The sequence below is a fragment of the Dasypus novemcinctus genome, chromosome 26 (assembly GCF_030445035.2).
Source record: "Dasypus novemcinctus isolate mDasNov1 chromosome 26, mDasNov1.1.hap2, whole genome shotgun sequence".
Taxonomy (NCBI): Eukaryota; Metazoa; Chordata; class Mammalia; order Cingulata; family Dasypodidae; genus Dasypus; species Dasypus novemcinctus.
Window position 1 is genome coordinate 12,402,870 of NC_080698.1, and position 20,343 is coordinate 12,423,212.

Genomic DNA, 20,343 nt, shown 5'->3' on the forward strand with positions numbered 1-20,343 from the left:
TGTTTGTTTAGTCCCTTGCATGTTTGTAATTTTGGGTTGTGAGGTTGAGGTATGCCCTAGAGATGTTTTGCATTTGTTTCCAGGCAATCAGAATATATCATTTGCCTGGGATCACTCTATGTTTGGTTACTTTTTTATTTTGGGAGTTCTCGGACACGTAGGTAAGTATAAATTTAAACCTCCACTGACTTGAGACCAGACTCAGACACCCATAACACACATTTTTCTCTCCTCCAGGCTAGGTTGACATAAGCTTTCATGTCTGTGTTGATGGGCAGATATTTTTTTCTAGTCCACCTTTTCATTAGAATGTAGTTCTTCAAGGTTCTAGCTTTATGTAAAAGTTGTAGTGCTTCCTTTTTAGCTTACTTGAGCTTAAGACATTGTCTCCTTTTTTGCCTGCCTGGATTGGTACCCTCCTTATCCACCAGGACTGCTGCAGTGTCAGTTCTCAAGAGTGTTCACCTGTGTTTTCATTTTGCTTTTCATCTTTGGTCTTTGGGGATTTCTTTTATTTTTTAATGAACACAACTGTGCACTTAATGCTTATTATATAAATTTATACTAATTTTTAGATATTTTGCAATAGGAGAATTTGCAGGGTCTCCTCTGTCTGCCAAGGTGTAGGAAGCAGGAAATCTGTGCCCAACTTGTTAGACGTACATCTTCACTGTGATGCTGTCTTGTTGGTTCCTACTTGTTAGTTTCTAGAACTATTAAATCAGTCTTTTTCTGGTCCTGTTTTGTCTTCATGACTCTGTTGTACTCATTATCTCAGTTAATAATTTCTTTTGCAGATAGTAATTTCATAGTGTTTAGCTATAAAAGTGAAATCAGTGGAGAAGCCATAAAATAACATTCTTGGTTTGCATTAATCCTGAAATTTGAAAAGCAGTGTATCTCAATAGTTCTTGATCAAGAAACCAGCACTGAAGGCATTTATAAAACTGCATGGGTCCTTTTCATCCTTTTATATGGGTGGCACTTTGTAGAAGCATGTCCAACCTCAAAATATATAATTATTCTTATATTTTCTACATCTTATATAAAGTTCAGTTTATATGATATGTTCATATGGTAATAAATATCAATTAAAAAAATCAAAGTAGAGTCTTGCCCATATGTCCCATCCAAACTAGTACAAGAAGAACTTAATGAACTTCATTAAGAGCAGGAATATTTTTAGTTGTGGACATTTGAATACTAAGAGGCCCTCCTGTCAGAATTGTTTGTTATGAAAGCCCACTTTTTTTTGGTCTTTAATTAAGGGGAGAGGTAAGGAAGAGATCCTGAAAATGGCTGTGGTGTAGGGTGTTCAATAGTCTTATCAGGCAATCGTCATGACTCTGTGGCAGCCTCTAGCTTTGGGGCTATCATGATCTGCAAATGCCACTACTAACTTAGCTGGGGTTTTTTGTTCAGACTACTAACTTAGCTGGGGTTTTTTGTTCAGCTTCACTGTTAGGTAACAGTGAGGTGCACTCCTCATTTTTGTATGCTGTGGTGAGCAGGAGGGAGGATTAGCTCCCCATCTTGTCCTTTTTCTACCACTCACTCCCCTTCCCTTTTTTGGGCACACATTTTTATTTTGGCTGCCACCCCAGGGAATTGTCTACTTGAGAATAAGTCACAAGAATGTTTAATAACTACTTGTTTACTGAGTGACCACAAAGTTGGAATTTCATGAAACCTCCTCCCCAAATGCAGGCATGCAGTTTCTGTCCTAGGATTTGATGATTGTCTCTAAGAGTTCCACTTTTATTCTTTTTCTGTCTGTCTGTCTGTCTGTCTATCTAGATATCTATCTATCTAGATATCTATCTATCTATCTCCCCCCTCCCCCCAGTTGTCTGCTCTCTGTGTCCATTTGCTTCGTGTTCTTCTGTGACTGCTCCTATCCTTAGCAGCAGCACCGGGAATCTGTGTTTCTTTTTGTTGAGTCATCTTGTGTCAACTCTCCGTGTGTGTGACACCGTTCTTGGGCAGGCTGCACTTTCTTTCGCACTGGGCGGCTCTCCTTATGGGGAGCACTCCTTGCGTGTGGGGTTCCCCTACATGGGGGACACCCCTGTGTGGCACGGCACTCCTTGCACGCATCAGCACTGTGCATGGGCCAGCTCCACACAGGTCAAGGAGGCCCGGGGCTTGAACCGCGGACCTCCCATGTGGTAGGCAGATGCCCTATCCATTGGGCTAAGTCTGCTTCCCCCTTTTATTCTTTTTCTTTGCTCTCAGTCAACTAGATTGTCTTGGAGAGTGGTTACCAATTGTCAGATGTTGGCATAGTAAGCATTGATGAGGCAGGGGTTTGGGGTTTAAATCTTGGGTACAACCTCCTCCTGGTTAGAGAGAAACCAGGCAGCCCCAGACTGCACCCTTAACAGCAGCAGGGTAAATGTGTATTGTTAGATACCAGGGGATTAGGTGAGACAGTGTGGATGTGTTCAGGGCAGATGTCCAATCGGAATCAGAGGAGAAGGTGTATTGTACATATCCTGGCAGGCCAATAATGTTTTTCATTTTTTGTATTAGGGCTATTATTTTATATTATGATTAGATTTGATTTGGTATTTAGCATTTATTCAAATGCAGCAGATTTCTTTGATGGCCAAAATAACTTTTCCCCTCCTGTTTTGGAATCAGATGGTCATTGCCTCTTGCTCTGCTGCTGAGATGTTTTCTTTGAAGCATGGATTTGTGCCACCCCCACAGTCTCTAGCACGATGTCTGTATCATAGAAAGTACTTAAGCTGGTGAACTAAGTAAATTGCTAGCCTTTCTGACTTTCCCTTTGATCATTTTCCTCCAAAATAACTGTAAGCCACTTTTTTCTTCAAAATATTTCGTCAACGGGAGCAGGTGTGGTTCAAGCAATTGAGCGTCTGCCTCCCTTGGGAGGTCCCCAGTTTGGTCCCCAGGTGCCTCCTTGAAAACAAAGAAAAAAACCATTCTGAGCCAGTGTGACTCAGTGGTTGAAAGTTGAGTGCTGGCTTCCCACATACACGGTCCCAGGGCTCAATCCCTGGCCTCTGTACCTCAAAAAAATGTTTTTCCCCTCAAGCTTTTAGTTCCCTCCAGTCTCTGTCGGCCCTCTACCCCACCCCCCGTTTCTTCACCCCGAGAATATCTCCTGGCCGTAGGCTTTGTGTGAATTATTTTGGTCTCTGTACCTCCTCATTTAGTTAGTATTGAGGTTGGCCTTGTCTCTGTGGAATAACCTTTTTATCAGAGGGGCATGTGCACACACTTAGGCCATTCTTCAACCTTTCAGATGGCCCTTCTCAAGGTTTAACTTCCATTATTCTGTTTACAGAAATGGAGTTTCCTGGACGTCTTCTTACTTGTAAGATCTCTAGACTGGATTTTGTCTCGACTCCATATGTTTTCCCAGAGAGGTTATGGGAGTATTAGTTTGAAAGACGGCTTTTCCCCCTACTTTCAAGTAGGCCAAGTGGAACTCACTCTCTCTTTCCCACTTACCTATGTTAATATTCAGCGGTCACCATTTTAGTCAATATTTATGTCCATTGTTAGACTAGAGAGAGACTCACAGGCTGATCTGATGTGAAATAGGGCAAATTCAGTTAAATAGCTCTGATTGGTTCAAAGTGTTATGAATCTTTAAGCTGTCCTGTTTCTACAATGCCAAAGTGTGTGTGTATATGTATATATAAGAGCCTGAGACAGAACTGGGAACAGGTTAGAATGACTTTAGTCATAAAGTAACTGAAATGTAATCCAGGTAAATTACATAAGGCTATTTACAGAGCCACATCCACACAAAAAGACTAATCTGGTGAGTCCAATTACTGCTTACCTTCCAGAGAGAGCCCCAGTGTGACTTTCGTCTTAGAGATGGTTCCAGTTTCTGCTGAGCTCACCTCCCAGCAAGAGGATTATAATGTCTTTGCATGGGGATGTTGGGAGGTCTAATTAGCCTTTTTAACCCTAAGTCATTGTGTCTTAAAGAGATTTGTTTTAATTATAGAGAATAGCATGTTAGGTAATATTTCAAATCTGTTCTTTGAAGTTAAATTTTTCTTTTACTCCTTAAGTGCTAACATCTCTGGAAAACTAGGGCGGAAGAATTTATTCTCTTCCTTGCTAACCATCTCTTAGGTTATTTATTTATTTATTTATTTATTTATTTATTTATTTATTTATTTTAAAAAGATTTATTTATTTATTTAATTTCCCCCCCTCCCCTGGTTGTCTGTTCTTGGTGTCTATTTGCTGCGTCTTGTTTCTTTGTCCACTTCTGTTGTCGTCAGTGGCACGGGAAGTGTGGGCGGCGCCATTCCTGGGCAGGCTGCTCTTTCTTTTCACGCTGGGCGGCTTTCCTCACGGGCGCACTCCTTGCGCGTGGGGCTACCCCACGCGAGGGACACCCTTGCGTGGCACGGCACTCCTTGCGCGCATCAGCACTGCGCATGGCCAGCTCCACACGGGTCAAGGAGGCCCGGGGTTTGAACCGCGGACCTCCCATATGGTAGATGGATGCCTTAACCACTGGGCCAAAGTCCGTTTCCCTTAGGTTATTTATGATTTTTGTGACTATATACTTCAGTGTATATTTCTGAAGGACATTCTCTGACATAAGCATAGAACAGTTATCTAAATCAGGAAATTTAATATTGCTACAAACTATTATCTAATCCATAGTCCATATTCAAATTGCATCAACTGTTGTCCCCAGTAGTGATCTTTATAGCTATTTCTTTCCCCAAGGTCCAGGATTTAACCCAGGATCACAAATGCATTTAGTTGTTGTCTTCTTTAGTCTCCTCTAATCTGAAATAATTTTTAGAGGATTATTTTACATGTGTGGTAAGAGTGAATATAGTTAGTCCTGGAAGTCTTGTTTTCTAGTTCTCATTCTGATCCTGCCTTCTTCATGGCATTTTAGGGAAAGGTGTGCCACCTCGAGAAGTGAGGGATTACGTTTGAATTGAACTCATTGGTGTAATTTGGTTCTTCCCCATTATAGCAGCTGCTAATACATTTGGTCGTCTATGGGGCATGTTGGCCAAGGTAAGGGAGCTGATGATTAGACCCTACAGGTAATTTGAACTGCTCAGATCACTAATGACCCTCATTGATTCCACTAACTTTCTTCCAATTCACATCATGAGGCTTTATTATCCATTAGAAATAATGGAACGTGCATCTTGAGCAGATTTGGTTCATTTCTTCTCTTCTCTTTTTGAATAGAGGGGATGAAATCATCTCTGGATTCCCAGTTACAAATCCCTATGTCATTTAATTATTAAGTTAGGCCAACTGGCATTGTATCATTTGGCATTTTAATGGTACAGCTTACCTGTGGGTTGAGGTAAATACTGTGGTTTATTTTTGCACACAGAAAGTCAAGAAATGGATCTTCAAGAGTTTCTGTTGTACTTTGTACATATCAACTTACTGTGATTTGTCACTTAAATCCTTGTGACACCATAAAGGTTCTGTAGTTGACTGTCATTCATTTTAGAACTAGGAGAAGTGGAGCCAGAAGTGTTTCCCTACGTCTTTAAGGAGATAAGTGTACAGAGTACCCAAATCCCTGGCAAAGCCAAAGTGGAAAACTTGAAAAACTATATAGATACAATAATATTAGTATATTTTTCCTTAGTATATTTTTTCCTGTAGAATATTTTGAATATATAAAGGAGATGTATCAAGCAGGAGGGGAGAATGGAGAGTTATTACTAAATGAGTATGACTTTTGGTTTAGGATGATGACAATAGTCTGAAAATAAATAGTGGTGAAAATTACACAGTGTTCTTTTTTTTTTTTTTTAAGATTTTATTTATATTTATCTCTCTCCCCTTCCTCCCTGCCCCAGTTGTCTGTTCTCTCTGTCCATTTGCTGCGTGTTTTTCTTTGTCTGCTTCTGTTGGTGTCAGCAGCACGGGAATCTGTGTTTCTTCTGTTGCGTCATCTTGTTGTGTCAGCTCTCCGTGTGAGCGGCGCCGTTCTTGGGCAGGCTGCACTTTCTTTGGTGCTGGGCGGCTCTCCTTACGAGGCGCACTCCTTGCGCATAGGGCTCCCCCATGCGGGGACACCCCTGCGTGGCACGGCACTCCTTGTGTGCATCAGCACTGTGCGTGGGCCAGCTCCACACGGGTCAAAGAGGCTCGGGGTTTGAACTGCGGACCTCCCATGTGGTAGACGGACGCCCTATCCACTGGGCCAAGTCCGCTTTCCTGTCGGTGTTCTTAATGCCAAAGAATTGTCCTTGTAAATGGTTAAAATGATTTTTATGTATATATTACCACAATTAAATCTAGGCAAATTATTTTTTAGAATAGAGATGTATCACAAAATGTAGTCCTCCATTATAACTTATTTATAGCAGAAACTAACTTAGGAAAAACCACAGTATATAAACAACTTGTATACCATTTAGGTGTGTGTTATTTTAAAAGAGTGGTGATTGAAAATCAGAAGTGATCAGAATCAAGTCAGAATATTAGTGATTATGTTTGATATTTTAAAAGGATTTGTTTAGGGCCCTTTCAGTTCACACCACAGTCTTCTTAAAAGAGCACTGATTTGTTGAAATGCTACTTAACCACAGTTTTTCAGGATCATGTCTGGTGGGTAGGTTGACTAGATACAGAGAAGCCGTTGCCAGAGTTCTTGCTGAATATTCTCTGGGCTTTGAAAGGCAAGCCACACCCTCTGTGCACTGTGTATTTGTCTGGGTTTGAATGTATCCATTCTAAGCTCCTTGTCTTTGTGATGGTTAGAGCTCTGAGGAGAGGGAGGAGCTTGCACTTTGGGAAAAGGCTGGAGGTGGATGAAGGGGCAGTTGGAGGGATGGGATGCCCAAGGACGATTTGGCCTCTCTCCAAGCCTCTTCAGCCTCACCATCCAGCAGATAATCCCACTCTGCATTTGGGTTTACCTGTACTCAGGACTGGTTTAGACTCTGGGAAGTCAGTTGAAAGTGGGCGCTCCATGTCCCTGCTACATGACCCTTCCTTATTTTTGTAATCCCCTATTTAAGAAGTGAGAGCTGAGTTATAAGAGATACAGGCTTTCAAGTGGAATGGTAACATATGTAGCCACAATTGCTTTCACTTTTACCTCATTCCCTATTTTCAGAGATCCAGGACCTTACTTTATTTCTCGTATTTCCCTTTTTACACCCCTCATATTGTACCAACCCAGTTTTTCTCTTGCCGTCTCTTGCACGCTGACTCTTTTTTTGGGGAATAAGGGTGGGCTTGGGATTAGGGATCGGAGAGGGTCTGGCCAAATAAACGTGAAGAACAGAATGAGTCGCTTGTTCCCCTTGCAGTACCCTTCCAGAGCTTTATTCCTATTTATCCAGAAAGCCTGGGATCAGTCATACAGGGATGTGCTGCCCATTTACCTCTTGGGTGAATGCCCAGACCAGGGAGGCTTTGGGGGAGAAACCCAGGGAGCCTCAGACCTTGATCATTAAAGGGAATTTGGATGGCAAAGACTGTGGTAAAAAGTAAAAATTTGACTTTGAAAATGTATTAACTTCAGTCATCGTGAAAGTTTGCCTTTAATAGCTAATTACATTTGTAAAATAACCATGTATATCATTTATATGTGAGATTAATCTAATAGTTTTTATTCAAATACAGTATGGAACTGTTCAAATATTTTACTTTATTTTTATTTATTTATTTAAAGAAGTTTCTTTCTCTCTCTTCCCCCCCCCCACCCCCAGTTGTCTGCTCTCTGTATCCATTTGCTGTTTGTTATTCTATGACGGCTTCTATCCTTATCAGGGGCACTGGGAATCTTTGTTTCTTTTTGTTGCATCATCTTGTTGTGTCAGCTCTCCATGTGTGTGGCGCCATTCTTGGGCAGGCTACACTTTCTTTCACACTGGGCGGCTCTCCTTACGGGGCACACTCCTTGTGCGTGGGGTTCCCCTACGTGGGGGACACCCCTGCGAGGCAGGGCACTCCTTGTGCACATCAGTACTGCTTGTGGGCCAGCTTACCACATGAGTCAGGAGGCCCTGGGTATCGAACCCTGGACCCTCTATATGGTAGACAGATGTTCTATCAGTTGAGCTATGTCCGCTTCCCTAGAAGAGTACTCTTGTTTTACACATTTGGAAATCTATAATGTCTGGCTGAATAGAGATACCTTAATGTTTTGATTGTATTACAAGAAGAAAAGACAGCCTCACACAGAAAAGTAGTTGAAAAAGGAGGAGTGTTTAATAGCATTTGCAGATAATTGTATATATTCTTTGTTAATATATCAGAACTCTGACAAGTGGTAGTTTCTTAAAGATTAGTTGCAGTCTGGAATTTGAAACCATAAAAGGAATTTTTGTGCTCTTTTTCATTAAAATCTAGTGACCTGTCTTGCTCTTTGAATAGCTCTTTAACCCATGCATGATTTTGTTTTTAAGATTTATTATTCCCTCCCCCCGCCCCCCTGCTCTCTGTGTCCAAGAACACTGTGTATTCTTCTGTGTCCACTTGCATTATCAGGTGGCACTGGTAAGATGAGTCTCTTTTTGTTGCATCATCTTACTGTGTCAGCTCTCCGTGTGTGCAGCACCCCTTCTGGGCAGGCTGTGTTTTTTTTCTCACATGGGGCAGCTCTCCTTGCGGGGTGCACTCCTTGCGCGTGGGGCACCCCTACATGGGGGCACCCCTGCGTGGCATGGCACTCCTTGTGCATGGCAGCACTGCGTGTGGGCCAGCTTTACCACACGGGTCAGGAGGCCCTGGGTATCGAACCCTCGACCCTCCATATGGTAGGTAGATGCTCTTACCAGTTGAGCCATGTCTGCTTCCCACCATGCATAATTTTGACTTTGTGGTTGCCCTGAAAAGGTCTTGAAAATGCCCATTCCTTAACTGAGTTGAAATAAGATGGGGTAATTAAAGCCAAGGGGTGGCTAATTTGCCCATGGTCATACAGCTAGTTACTTGCAGAGCTGTGGCTAGAATTTCTTTACTGATCCTATAAACATGTCTTCAGTGCCTCTCACTGTGCTACCGATTTTCTGGGCCAGGCACAATTGTGTTGCCTCTTAGGAGAGAGTTGTCTCTTGTGGCCTGGACTCCTTGGACTCCTGAATGTGTTTGTTCACTTTTCCTTCCTTATTTGAAGTTCCAAATTGCCAAAAGTTTCATTATATTTCCAAGAGAAATATGTTAAACTCTGTTGATCTAGCTCTGTGGCTGCTTTGTGTATGTATGTCTAAATGTGTTTTTAACTAACTGACAGGTATTTGAAAGGCATTTGGGCTGCCTGGAAGTTTGTCAGCCTGTTTCTTTTGATTGGGGAGTTTAATCCATTCACATTTAATATTACTGTAAATGCAGTATTTACTTCCTCCATTTTATTCTTTGGTTTTCATATGTCATATCTTATTTTTGTCTGTCTTTTTATTCTTTTGGTTATCCATTCTGCTATTCTTTCTTCTATACTCTCCTCCAGCCTTTCTCTCCTGTCTTTTTCTTTCAGGTTCTAAGGCTTCCTTTAATATTTCCTGCAAAGGTGGATTCTTTTTTGCAAACTCTCTTAGTTTCTGTTTGTGAATATTTTATACTCACCTTTACATTTGAAGGACAATTTTGCTGGATGAAGAATTCTCAGCTGGCAGTTTTCTTTCAGTATCCTAATTGTATCATACCTCTGCCTTCTCACCTCCATGGTTTCTGAAGAGAAATTGCACTGTCTTACTGGACATGTGTTGTATGTGTTGGTTTGTATGTGTTGTTGTTGTATGTGTTGGTTTCTTTCTTGCTCCTCTGAGAATTTTCTCTGTCTTTGACATTTGACATTCTGAGTAGTGTATTTCTTGGAGTTGGTCTACTCAGATTTATTTTGATTGGAGTGCTTCTTGGACATGTAAGTTCATTTCTTTCATGAGAGTTGGGCAATTTTCAGCTATGATTTCCTCAGATACTCTTTCTGCTCCTTTTCCCTTCTCTTCTTCTGGAACTCCCATGACACATATGTTGTTGCATTTCGGGTTGTCATTCCACTCTCTGAGCCTCTGCTCAATTTTTTCCATTCTTTTCTCCAATTTTAGCTGTTCTGTCTTTAGTATCACTTATTCTTTCTTCTTTTATTTCGAGTCTGCTGTTGTATGTCTCAAATGTGTTTTTGATCTCACCTATTGTGTCTTTAATTCCCATGAGCTCTGTTCAGGATTTTCTGTTCAGGATTTCAAATTCTTCTTTGTACTCACTTAGTGTCTTCTTGATGACATTTATTTCTTTGGCCATGTTGTCTTTCAACTCATTAATTTAATTTTGGAAATTTGTGCACCTCTTGCTGGTTAATTCTTTCAAATTCTGCATCTCTTCTGGGGCTTTGATATATTCCTTTTCTTGGGCCATGTTTTTGTTTTTTTTAGTATGACTTGTAATTTTTTGCTGATATCTAGGCATCTGATGAGGATATAGTTTACTCAGATGCTCAGTTTCTTTCTCTTTTGTAGGGATTTAGTGGTAGGAGGCAGTGTGTTACCACTGCTCTTTGTTTCTTGGCTCAACCTCGGAATGTTAGGATTGTCCCGCTGGTTGCTCAAAACTGGGCACTGGACCCAGTAAGTAGTTGTAGAGTCACTTCCTAGGGCCTTGGGGAGGGAGGCTATAGAGGCTGGAAAAATCCTCTCCTTAGTTTTTTTTAATTTTCTTGGGTGCACTTCCTTGGTCTTCCAGCAGATGGCACTCTTTGGCTGCTTTCAGTCCAGTGCCTAGTTGGAGTGTATTTGTTGCAACGCAGACCGTATCAATGTGCTAGAGCTTCCTGTCTGGGGGCTATGGGCCTTGTAATTCAAACTTTCTCTGAGGCAGTTCTCCAGCCTTCTCTGGCAGCCCCTTCCCTTTTCCCTGGTCTGAAATATCTCCACTGCCTTCTAAATCTTCAACAATCAGTCCCTGTTAGTAGAAGAGGAGATTGAAAGGGTTGTATATCTTTAGTCCCTTGTAGGCTCCCAAGACAAGAAATGATCTGGCTCCACCTGGCCTAGAAGGGCTCCTGGGACACAGCATACCAAATTTGTGAGTCAAAAGCTGAGTCAGCCTTAGGCTGTGTCCCTCTTTCTCTGCTTTCCTGGGGCATCCTCAACAGTTAGTCCCAGCTAGAAGAGAGGGAGGCTGGGAGGGTAGGATTTCTCCAGTCCTTCCCCGGCTCCCAGGGCAAACCACCTATTGGTCCCACCTGGCCTGGAAGGGCTCCTGGGATACCGCAGACCAAACTTGTGGGTCAGAAGCTGAGCCAGCGTTAGGCTATGTCTCTCTCCCCTTTCCTGGGCTACTAGATCTCTGGAGCCCCCTTTGTCTGTAGTTGCAGGCCCAGGCTCAGAGGCCAGAGAATTCTAAAGTGTCTTTAGTGTGGGGGATGGTGCGGGCAGTAGCTACTGCTGCTGGTTTTCAACTCACAGTTCTGTTGTCGCAATTCCCCTCCTTTGTCCCTCTCTTCTCTGGGCGGTGTCCAGCCTTTGCCTGGTGTCTTAAACCCTAGAAGATCTTTTTCTAGGCTGTTTCAACCTGTCTTTAGCTGTTTTTCTGGAGAAGAGAGTCCTATGTCTTTCTAGTCCCCCATCTTCCCAGAAGTTTATGGAAGTTTGAAGCACACATTGGGTGGGATTTGAGTGTGTTTTTGAAAGGTGTTTTGAAATAACTTTAAAGATCCACAGTGGATTTCTTAGCAGACTAGTAGAATCCTATGGGTGCTTAATGAATATTATATATGGACTGAACTCTTTTTCTCTTTGAATTATATAACTCCTTTGACTAAAATTGTGGACTACATGCTTTTCTCTTAGAAGATTCTTCCTCAAGTAAATGAGGTTAAATCCAGAGTTTTGTTTATATTCTTCATGAAAATAACCAGTGGCACTTGCTATGGAAGTGGTTTCAGATCATTTGAGGAAATTGAATGCTTATACTGTTTAATGTCACTGAACTTACTGAGGAAATGGATGCTGGGTTGGAAAGGATTCTTTCATTTAAATGGCAAGATCAGGGAAGCGGATTTGGCTCAACTGATAGAGCGTCCGCCTACCATATAGGAGGTCCAGGGTTCAAACCCAGGGTCTCCTGACCCATGTGGTGAGCTGTCCCATGCTCGGTGCTGATGTGCACAAGGAGTGCTGTGCCATGCACATAGGGGAGCCCCACGTGCAAGGAGTGTACCCCGTAAGGAGAGCCACCCTATGTGAAAAAGCACAGCCTTCCCAGGAGTGGTGCTGCACACACCGAGAGCTAACACAGCAAGAGGATACAACAAAAAGAGACAAAGGGGAAGCAGACTTGGCCCAGTGGTTAGGACGTCCGCCTACCACATGGGAGGTCCGTGGTTCAAACCCTGGGCCTCCTTGACCCGTGTGGAGCTGGCCCACACGCAGTGCTGATGCACACAAGGAGTGCCGTGCTACGCAGGGGTGTCCCCCGCATAGGGGAGCCCCATGCGCAAGGAGTGTGCCCCGTAAGGAGAGCCGCCCAGCGTAAAAGAAAGTGCACCCTTCCCAGGAATGGTGCCACACACATGGAGAGCTGATGCAGCAAGATGACGCAACAAAAAGAAACACAGATTCCCGTGCTGCTGACAACAACACAAGCAGACAAAGAACACGCAGCAAGTAGACACAGAGAACATACAACTGGGGGAGGGGGGAAGGGGAGAGAAATAAATAAATAAATCTTAAAAAAAAAAAAAAGAGAGAGACAAAGATTCCCGGTATCACTGACAAGAATGCAAGTGGACACAGAAGAAGAACTCGCAGTGAATGAATACAGAGAGCAGACAATGGGGGGGGGGGGGAAGGGGAGAGAAATAAATTTAAAAAAATAATGATTTTCCATGAAGAAAACCAAACAAATTAAAAAAAATAAAAAATAAAAAGCAAGGGAAGCGGCTGTGGCTCAATCAGTTGGGCTCCTGTCTACCATATGGGAGGCCCTGGGTTTGCGTCCCGGGACCTCCTTGTGAAGGCAGGCTTGCTTGCCCTCTCGCTGTGGAGAACTGCCAACCCAGGTGCCGAGGAGTGTCGCTGGCCTGCAAGCACCGTGGAGAGCTGACCTAGCAAGATGACGCAGCAGAAAGGGAGACAAGTAAACACAGGAGTGTGCAGCTAATGGACACAGAGAGCAGACAACAAGCAAGCTGCAAGGGCGGGGGGAGTAAATAAAATGCAAGAACAAGATGCAATTGAGGCCTCTGAGGACATTGCTGAAATTTAATGGGCTACCCCACAATGGTGAGGCAGCACACGGACCTGTAGTTCTCTGATTTCACTGTGGTCTCTCGTAGCATGGCTCTGCTTGTGAACAAAGAATTTGCTGGTATATGTGTATGTATGTTTGTGTCTCCTCCTGTGCTCCCCCCCCCCCCCCCCCCGCACCAGGTAAAGCACATCTGCCCACATGATTAATTCTGCTGACTTTTGGCCAGGCACCACTCTATAGACAGATGTCATTGTCTTTGACCTTAGCAGGTCAGAACAACCTTTTCCTTCATTCTCAAGATTGCTGTGAGGAACTGCGTTTGGCTGTGAGTTTCTTCATAATCACTTTAGCAAACTCAGTATATTAAACTGTATACTTAACATGCTACTTAGGGGTTGGATATTTGCTTTTCAGACTGGTTATGCTTTGAGTTCCTTTAAATAGCTAATTTTCCAGGTTCATTAAAATAGAATTTGATTCCCAGAATTTGCTCCTTAGGAACAAAAGTCCTCATTAAGGTGAAGAACACCCATAATCACTCTCCAAGTTTCATTGTGTTTTAGAGACAGGGCTTCTTTTACTGGAGATTTTATGGGAGATTTCACATGGAATGAAGAGCAAACATTGGAGACATATTTCTGCTTTATCAACATTTTTCCTCATTTCTGTTTAACCATTCTCCTAAGAGCTAAGCTTTTGAATCAGCGTGTTCTGAAAGGCTGTGCCCACATTGAGGTGTCTGTGCTTGGGTCGAGCCTCTTAGACACAATATAATTGACCATGCTGTCGCCCTGAGACCACCTCTCCCCTGTCATTTTCCCGTGGTGACTTGGTTGAAGGAGATCGATCAGTAATGGCAAAATCTACCCTTTAAGTAGTTGGTATGGTTCAAAAGAAATGAAAAAGAGATTATTGTAAAGTTATCTCTGTAAAGAAAGTTTAGTGGCTGTGGAAGAAAAGGAAAGAGAAAAACCAAATTTGGTGGAACTCAAGAACTCTGTCAGTTTTCAGTCTCTTTCTTATGGGCATCTGATGGTCTGGATACTGTTTTTAAGTTTTCTGTTTTTAAAATGTTTTAAATGAGGAACTAGACGAATGTCTCACATTTTACCAGTATGTGTGGTTGTTGGGTGTTTTATAGAATGTTTGCTTCTGTTTCTCAGGAGCTGGGGCTGAGGTTATTTTGAAGATTTACTAACTGGGAGTGTATAGAAGACTTTTTCTTGTTATTGCTTACCTCTAAGTCAGGGGTTCTTAACAAGGAGTCAGTGAGCTTGAATTTAAATTTAAAAAACCCCACATTATTCCTGTGAGGTCATTTTGATGCAGGTGTGATATATTTATTAAATAATACACAGCATAGTGTGACCTTAGTAAGGGGCCCATGGCTTTCACCTGACTGGCAAAGGGATCCGTGGAGCAAAAAAGGTTAAGAACCCCTCCTCTAAGTGTAGTCATTTTTCTACCAGTATGTAATTTGTTTTCTAGAATGATAGGCGTTCAGATTACTTGAAGGTGCTTGCTAATTCAAAATCTTCTCTTAAAGCCACTCATCAGCCAAGTACACTGCAAGCAAAACTCTCTTATCTCAAGCAGTTTATGATGAAATGGAAGGGTTATACTGATTATGAGCATTGGCTTCCAAACACCAAGGAATTGCTGATGAATTATCACATTAATATTTAGAAATGAATTCCACTTTCATAGCTCCTGATATCTGATTGATTTGCTACTTCCATTTATTTATTTATTTATTTATTCATTCATTCCCCCCCCCCATCCCTCCATTGTCTGCTCCCTGTGTTCCATTCGCTGTGTTCTTCTGTGTCTGCTTATATTCTTATTAGGTGGCTCCAGGGACCGATTCTGCAACCTTTTGGAGTGGTAGAGAGACAGTCATTCTCTTATGCCACCTCAGCTTCCTGGTCCGCTGTGTCTCTTATTATCTCCCCTCTGTGTCTCTTTTTGTTGCGTCATCTTGCTGTGCCAGCTTTCTGCATGGGGCAGCACTCCTGCATGGGACAGCATTCCTGTGTGCAGCAGTACTCTGCCAGCATTCTGCTCAGGCCAGCACTGCACATGGGCCAGCTTGCCACATGAGGCAGCTTGCCTTCACCAGGAAGCCCTAGGCATTGAACCCTGGACCTCCTGTATGGTAGACGGGAGCCCAATTGCTTGAGCCACATCCACTTCCCGCTATCTCCTTTTTAAAACCTAAATGAACCAAAGACAGAGGGTAGTCATTCCTACAGATTGGGAATCAACCTTGTAGCCCAGCATTACTAATATTAATTTGTACTTGCAGGCTACCTTTCTTCACTGTGCTGTAATGCCCTTTGTAGATGTATTCAAAAATGAGTTATTAATGCAAAAATTTAAATCATATTGCTAAATCATTTCACAGCTTTAGTTGTCTTGACGTTGTTTTTTGTTTGTTTGTTTTTGTTTTTGTTTTTGTTTTAGGTACTGGGATGGGGATTGAACTCTGAATCTCCTATATAGGAAATGGGCACTCAACCACTGAGCTATGTCGGCTCCCCCGAGTTGGTTTCTTGTTTGTTTTGTTGTTAGGAGGTACTGAGGATGGAACCCTGGAACTTGTGTATGGGAAGCAGGTGCTCAACTGCTTGAGCTACATCCATTCCCCTTGACCTTGTTTTTTAACCCTCAAGAAGAAATGACCCTCATAGATAATAGTAAAGTGATTTGAGAGCAAGCAAGGAAGAATACTATTCTGCTTCTATTTGTCAGGAGCTATAATGTGACATTGAGGATCTGATTAGTGTGCTTTTATTTTCCTGGTTCCTCCTGTATGGAAGAATATATCCTTTTCTGAGGATCACTGGAAAAGTTATCAAAGCAAGCATTGTATAATTTGTTGTACTGTCTGGGAATGTGAGGACCTCTGTCTCTGATGATGTGGGCCATTTAGAATATGTTTTTGAGGACTGGGCCTCACTTATCTTTGGATCTCCAGTATCTAGGGGATACAAGTAGTGCATGCAGTAGAGCGGTCCAGCAAGTGAAGGGATGAATGAATGGATAACTGTGTGAAGCTCTAGCTCCAGGATACAAAGATATAATCCCCTAGTCCTTGGGGGTTTACCACCAAGAGGGCAATGACAACAGAAGGCAAACCACTTTGCCAGCTAGCCCATGTGAAGCCTTCAGTGAAAATTAGTGTGGTCAGCAGTACTACTTGAATTTTAATAGCGTGAATGTGATCCCAGAAGGCTGGGGCAGTTGGCAAAGGCTGGGGCAGTTGGCAAAGGCTTCTTGGAAGAGATGGAGCTGGAATTAAAGAGTTTGCACAAGAGCAGAGGTAGACACAGGCCATTCTTACCTGGGGGAGCCTGAGGCCTGTGAACCCACATGCTTGGAAGGAGTAAAAGTGTGGTAAATAGCCAGCTATTCACTGGAAACCCTTTATTCAAATGGTTGGGAAGTAGACTACCCTTGTGGTGTTCCAAGACTGATCCCTCATTCCCTAAGTGCTCCCTGCCGTTCCCACTTCAGACGCTGCCCTTGCTGCCCTTCAGATGCCCGTGTGGCTCTCTCACTCTCTTTTGGCCCCTGCCACCCTATAAAAAATAGCTTCTCCCAGCAATCCTCAGTCCTCTAGCATGCCCCAACACACTTTGTTCTGCTTTCTGCTCTGTCCACAAAGTTTAGGATAGTGCCTGCAATATATATGTCATATATATTAAATGTATAGATAGCTATAGATCTAGAGTTGGTACTTAGGAAACAGTTGATGAATAAAGTAATGAGTAAATGGAATTTTGAGGTGTGTAGTTGGTTGTTTTTTATTTTAATAATTATGAGATTTTCTTGTCCAGGCAGCTGAAAAAAGCTTTAGTTGGGCAGAGAATTGCCAAAACATTTCCAAGGGCTAGTGAATGTATTTTGGGATAGGCTGAGATTTGAGATATGGGTAAGTTTAGGTTGCCTTGCTTAAGAAAAGCTCCAGGGAATTCATCTTTGGCATTTTCTCTTTGAAGGAGTTATACTCTTTTAAGTGAAGCCTTTGGTAATTCTGATGTTTCTTTCCTCTCAGGACCCCTGCAGTGGACCATGAATTGGTAATGCCCACTGAGGACCTCTGGGAGCCATGTCAGACGAATCCGCCTCAGGGAGCGATCCAGACCTGGACCCGGACGTGGAGCTGGAGGATGCGGAAGAGGAGGAGGAGGAGGAGGAGGTGGCAGTGGAGAAGCATGACAGGGATGACGAGGAAGACTTGTTGGATGGTGAGTGGTCTTGTGAGCAGTAGAGGCTACCTTTTCTTTCAGTGAAATTTTTGCTGGAAGAATGTGGTGTTTCTAGTTGGAATTCTTGGGTCATCCATGAGGAGTAGGCACGGACTGGGAACATAGCAACAAAGAACTCATGTGCTCATTCTCAGGAAGTGGATTGTTGTTCCCCCACATAAGCCTCATTTTAGTGCTGGACAACCTTTAGTGTTCAGCTCATCTTTGACAGATATGCAGACTCAAGTCCAGAGATTTGAGAGTGGAGCATACTTGTCCAGGGCTGTGGAAAAGTTAGTGGCAGAGTCCCTGTGGGGAGTCTTTGCAGTCTGGTGGCTATAGACCATTCAGGTGACTGACCACGAGTAGGTATGGGTATAACCACATGTTGTGGTCTGTGAGCTTCCTGAAATTGCACTCATGATTCTGTGTGTATATATATAAGGGAGTTTTCTGGGGGTGGAAATTTTAGACTCCAGAAAGCTTCTCCAGTGCTGCTCTGCTTCCTGACCATTTCTAGTAACTGTAAACTGCTCTGACCGGGAGGGGACTGCACTATCATAGCTGGTAGAGCCCTTCTGAATTCTTCTTATTTGGTTTGCCAGGCTGGCCCCTTCCTTTGTCCCTACCTGCTGCAGTGGCATTGGACTTTTCTTTTAATGTTCCATCTAATGTAAGGCCATCTGCCTGTCACAGAGCTTCTCAAATCCAGACTTTCATGGTGTAGGATTTAAAGCTTCCTACTGACTGAGGAATAAAATTTGTTTTTTCCCTATTCATAACAGACCACCCTCATGGAACTGAACATTACATTCTTACTTGGATCTGTAGGGGCCTAGGAGACATGCTCCTGCTACTTTCCATATTGCAGAAGGATGAGCATCAATTCTCTTTCCTCTTTGATGATGTGGTCTTCAGTTCACATTCATTTTAACAGCTGCAATTTGGCTCAGGAATCAGTTTTTCCTCCTTTGTACTGTCCAGGAGTCTCTGCCCAATTTCCAGCTCATCTTTGGCAGAGAAATTACCATTTTACTTTTTTTTTCCTGACAGCAGCATTTATTGTCCTCTGCTGGTTTATTCAGTTGGGGTCTCCTCCCTCCTGCCTCCCATACCCCAACCCCAGTTACTTCTGTGGTTCTTTTCTATAAAGTAGAATAAATAGAAATAAAAATGGAAGATGGTGATGTGAGGGCATATCATCAGACTTCTTGCTTGGCTCTCATAGTTCCTGAGATGATGTTAGAATCCCCAGATGTCTTTGTCACTTACTGCTTTTCATCTTTTGGATTCTCAGAATTATATTTTCAGACACCTCTAGAACTCTTGTCAGGTTTAGAGTGGATTTTAGATGCTGATGGTGGATCTAATGATATATACACTGTCTTCCTGCTTCTGGGTACTTTTATTTTATTTAGAAGTGGCGAGAATTTTTTAAAAAAATTTTTATTTTTAAAAATTTTATTTCTCTTCCTTCTTCCCCCCCCCCCCCATTGTCTGCTCTTGGTGGCCATTAGCTGTGTGTTCTTCTGTGTCCACTTGTATTCTTTGTCAGCAGCACTGGGAATCTGTGTCTCTTCTTTTGTTGCGTCATCTTGCTGCATCAGCTCTCCATGTGTGTGTGCCACCCTGGGCAGGCTGCGCATTTTTTGCGCTGGGCGGCTCTCCTTATGGGGCGCACTCCTTGCGCGTGGGGCTCCTCTGTGCGGGGGACATCCCTGCATGGCACGGCACTCCTTGCGCGCATCAAAACTGCGCATGGGCCAGCTTATCCCATGGGTCAGGAGGACCTAGGTTTGAACCCTGGACCTCCCATGTGGTAGGCCGACGCACTATCCGTTGAGCCAGATCTGCTTCCCTAATTGTGATTTATCTCAGAATAGTTAAGCTATGTAGTTGGGGTTTTCTGTAAGAATATTTACTCAATTTTTAGGTTAAATAATTTTTTAAAATTTTGATATGCTTTAATTTTTTTTTAAAGATTTGTTTATTTATTTGTTTCCCCCTTCCCCTTTTCCTGTCCTGCTTTTTTTGCTGTTTGTGTTGTCTTCTCATTTTCTCTCCTGTAGGATTCACCGGGATTCGATCCTAGAGACCTCTGATGGGGAGAGAAGTTCCCTGTCAGTTGCGTCGCCTCAGTTCCTGGTTTCTGCTGTGCTTCACCTTGACTCTCTTTTGATGCATCATCATCTTGCTGCGTGACTCACTTGCGAGGGGCAAAGCTAACCACGTGGGCACTCATGCGGGCACTGGCTCACCACGTGGGCACTCGTGTGAGCACTGGCTTGACACACGGGCATGCTTTCTCTTCTTCTTTTTCACCAGGTGGCCCCAGGGATTGAACCCAGGTCCTCCCATATGGTAGGCTGAAGCTCTATGAGTTGAGCCATGTCTGCTTCCCTGCTTTAATTTTTATTGCTTGTGAAGTACAGAGTGATAAAAAAAATTTTTTTCCCATTAGGTACTGTCTCTTTCTCTTGCTCTGCTAAGGTACCTGACTTCTTGAAATTTAACTTAAGGTTCAATTTTATACTTCACTATATATTGTGAGAGCTTTATATTTAAACACTATTTTTTTTCCCTATTCCTAGAAATAAAAGTGGTACTTCTGCTTCTGGCAACTATGCCATTGTTTTAGCTCTTAACAGCTTTTCTGGTTCTCTTATCTTGAATGTTCTTTGCAGATTTGGGGAAACATTTGAGATTCACTTATTTCTTCAGTTTTGTCGTTGCTGTCTGGGCTTGCCCACAGTCCTAATGGGCAGAGCAGCCAGCTATTCTAAAAATAGGAAATATTATGGGTAATCTACAGGTAGTCTTAGCTATAATGGTGTGACATGGCCCTTTTGTTTTCTTGGAGCAATGTTTCTCAACCTGGGACCTTTTATAATATCTGAAGACATTTTGC

At 42.9% G+C, this 20,343-nt stretch overlaps 1 protein-coding gene across 1 annotated transcript in view; it reads left to right on the forward strand.

Moving 5' to 3' along the window:
* Positions 1-20,343, forward strand: part of RAD54L2 (RAD54 like 2) — a 136,097-nt gene that overhangs the window by 38,376 nt on the left and 77,378 nt on the right. The window contains exon 3 of the mRNA XM_058288516.1: positions 17,243-17,435. Coding sequence (XP_058144499.1) covers positions 17,297-17,435 — 139 coding nt within the window. The 5' untranslated portion in view covers positions 17,243-17,296. The remainder of the gene's footprint in view (positions 1-17,242; positions 17,436-20,343) is intronic.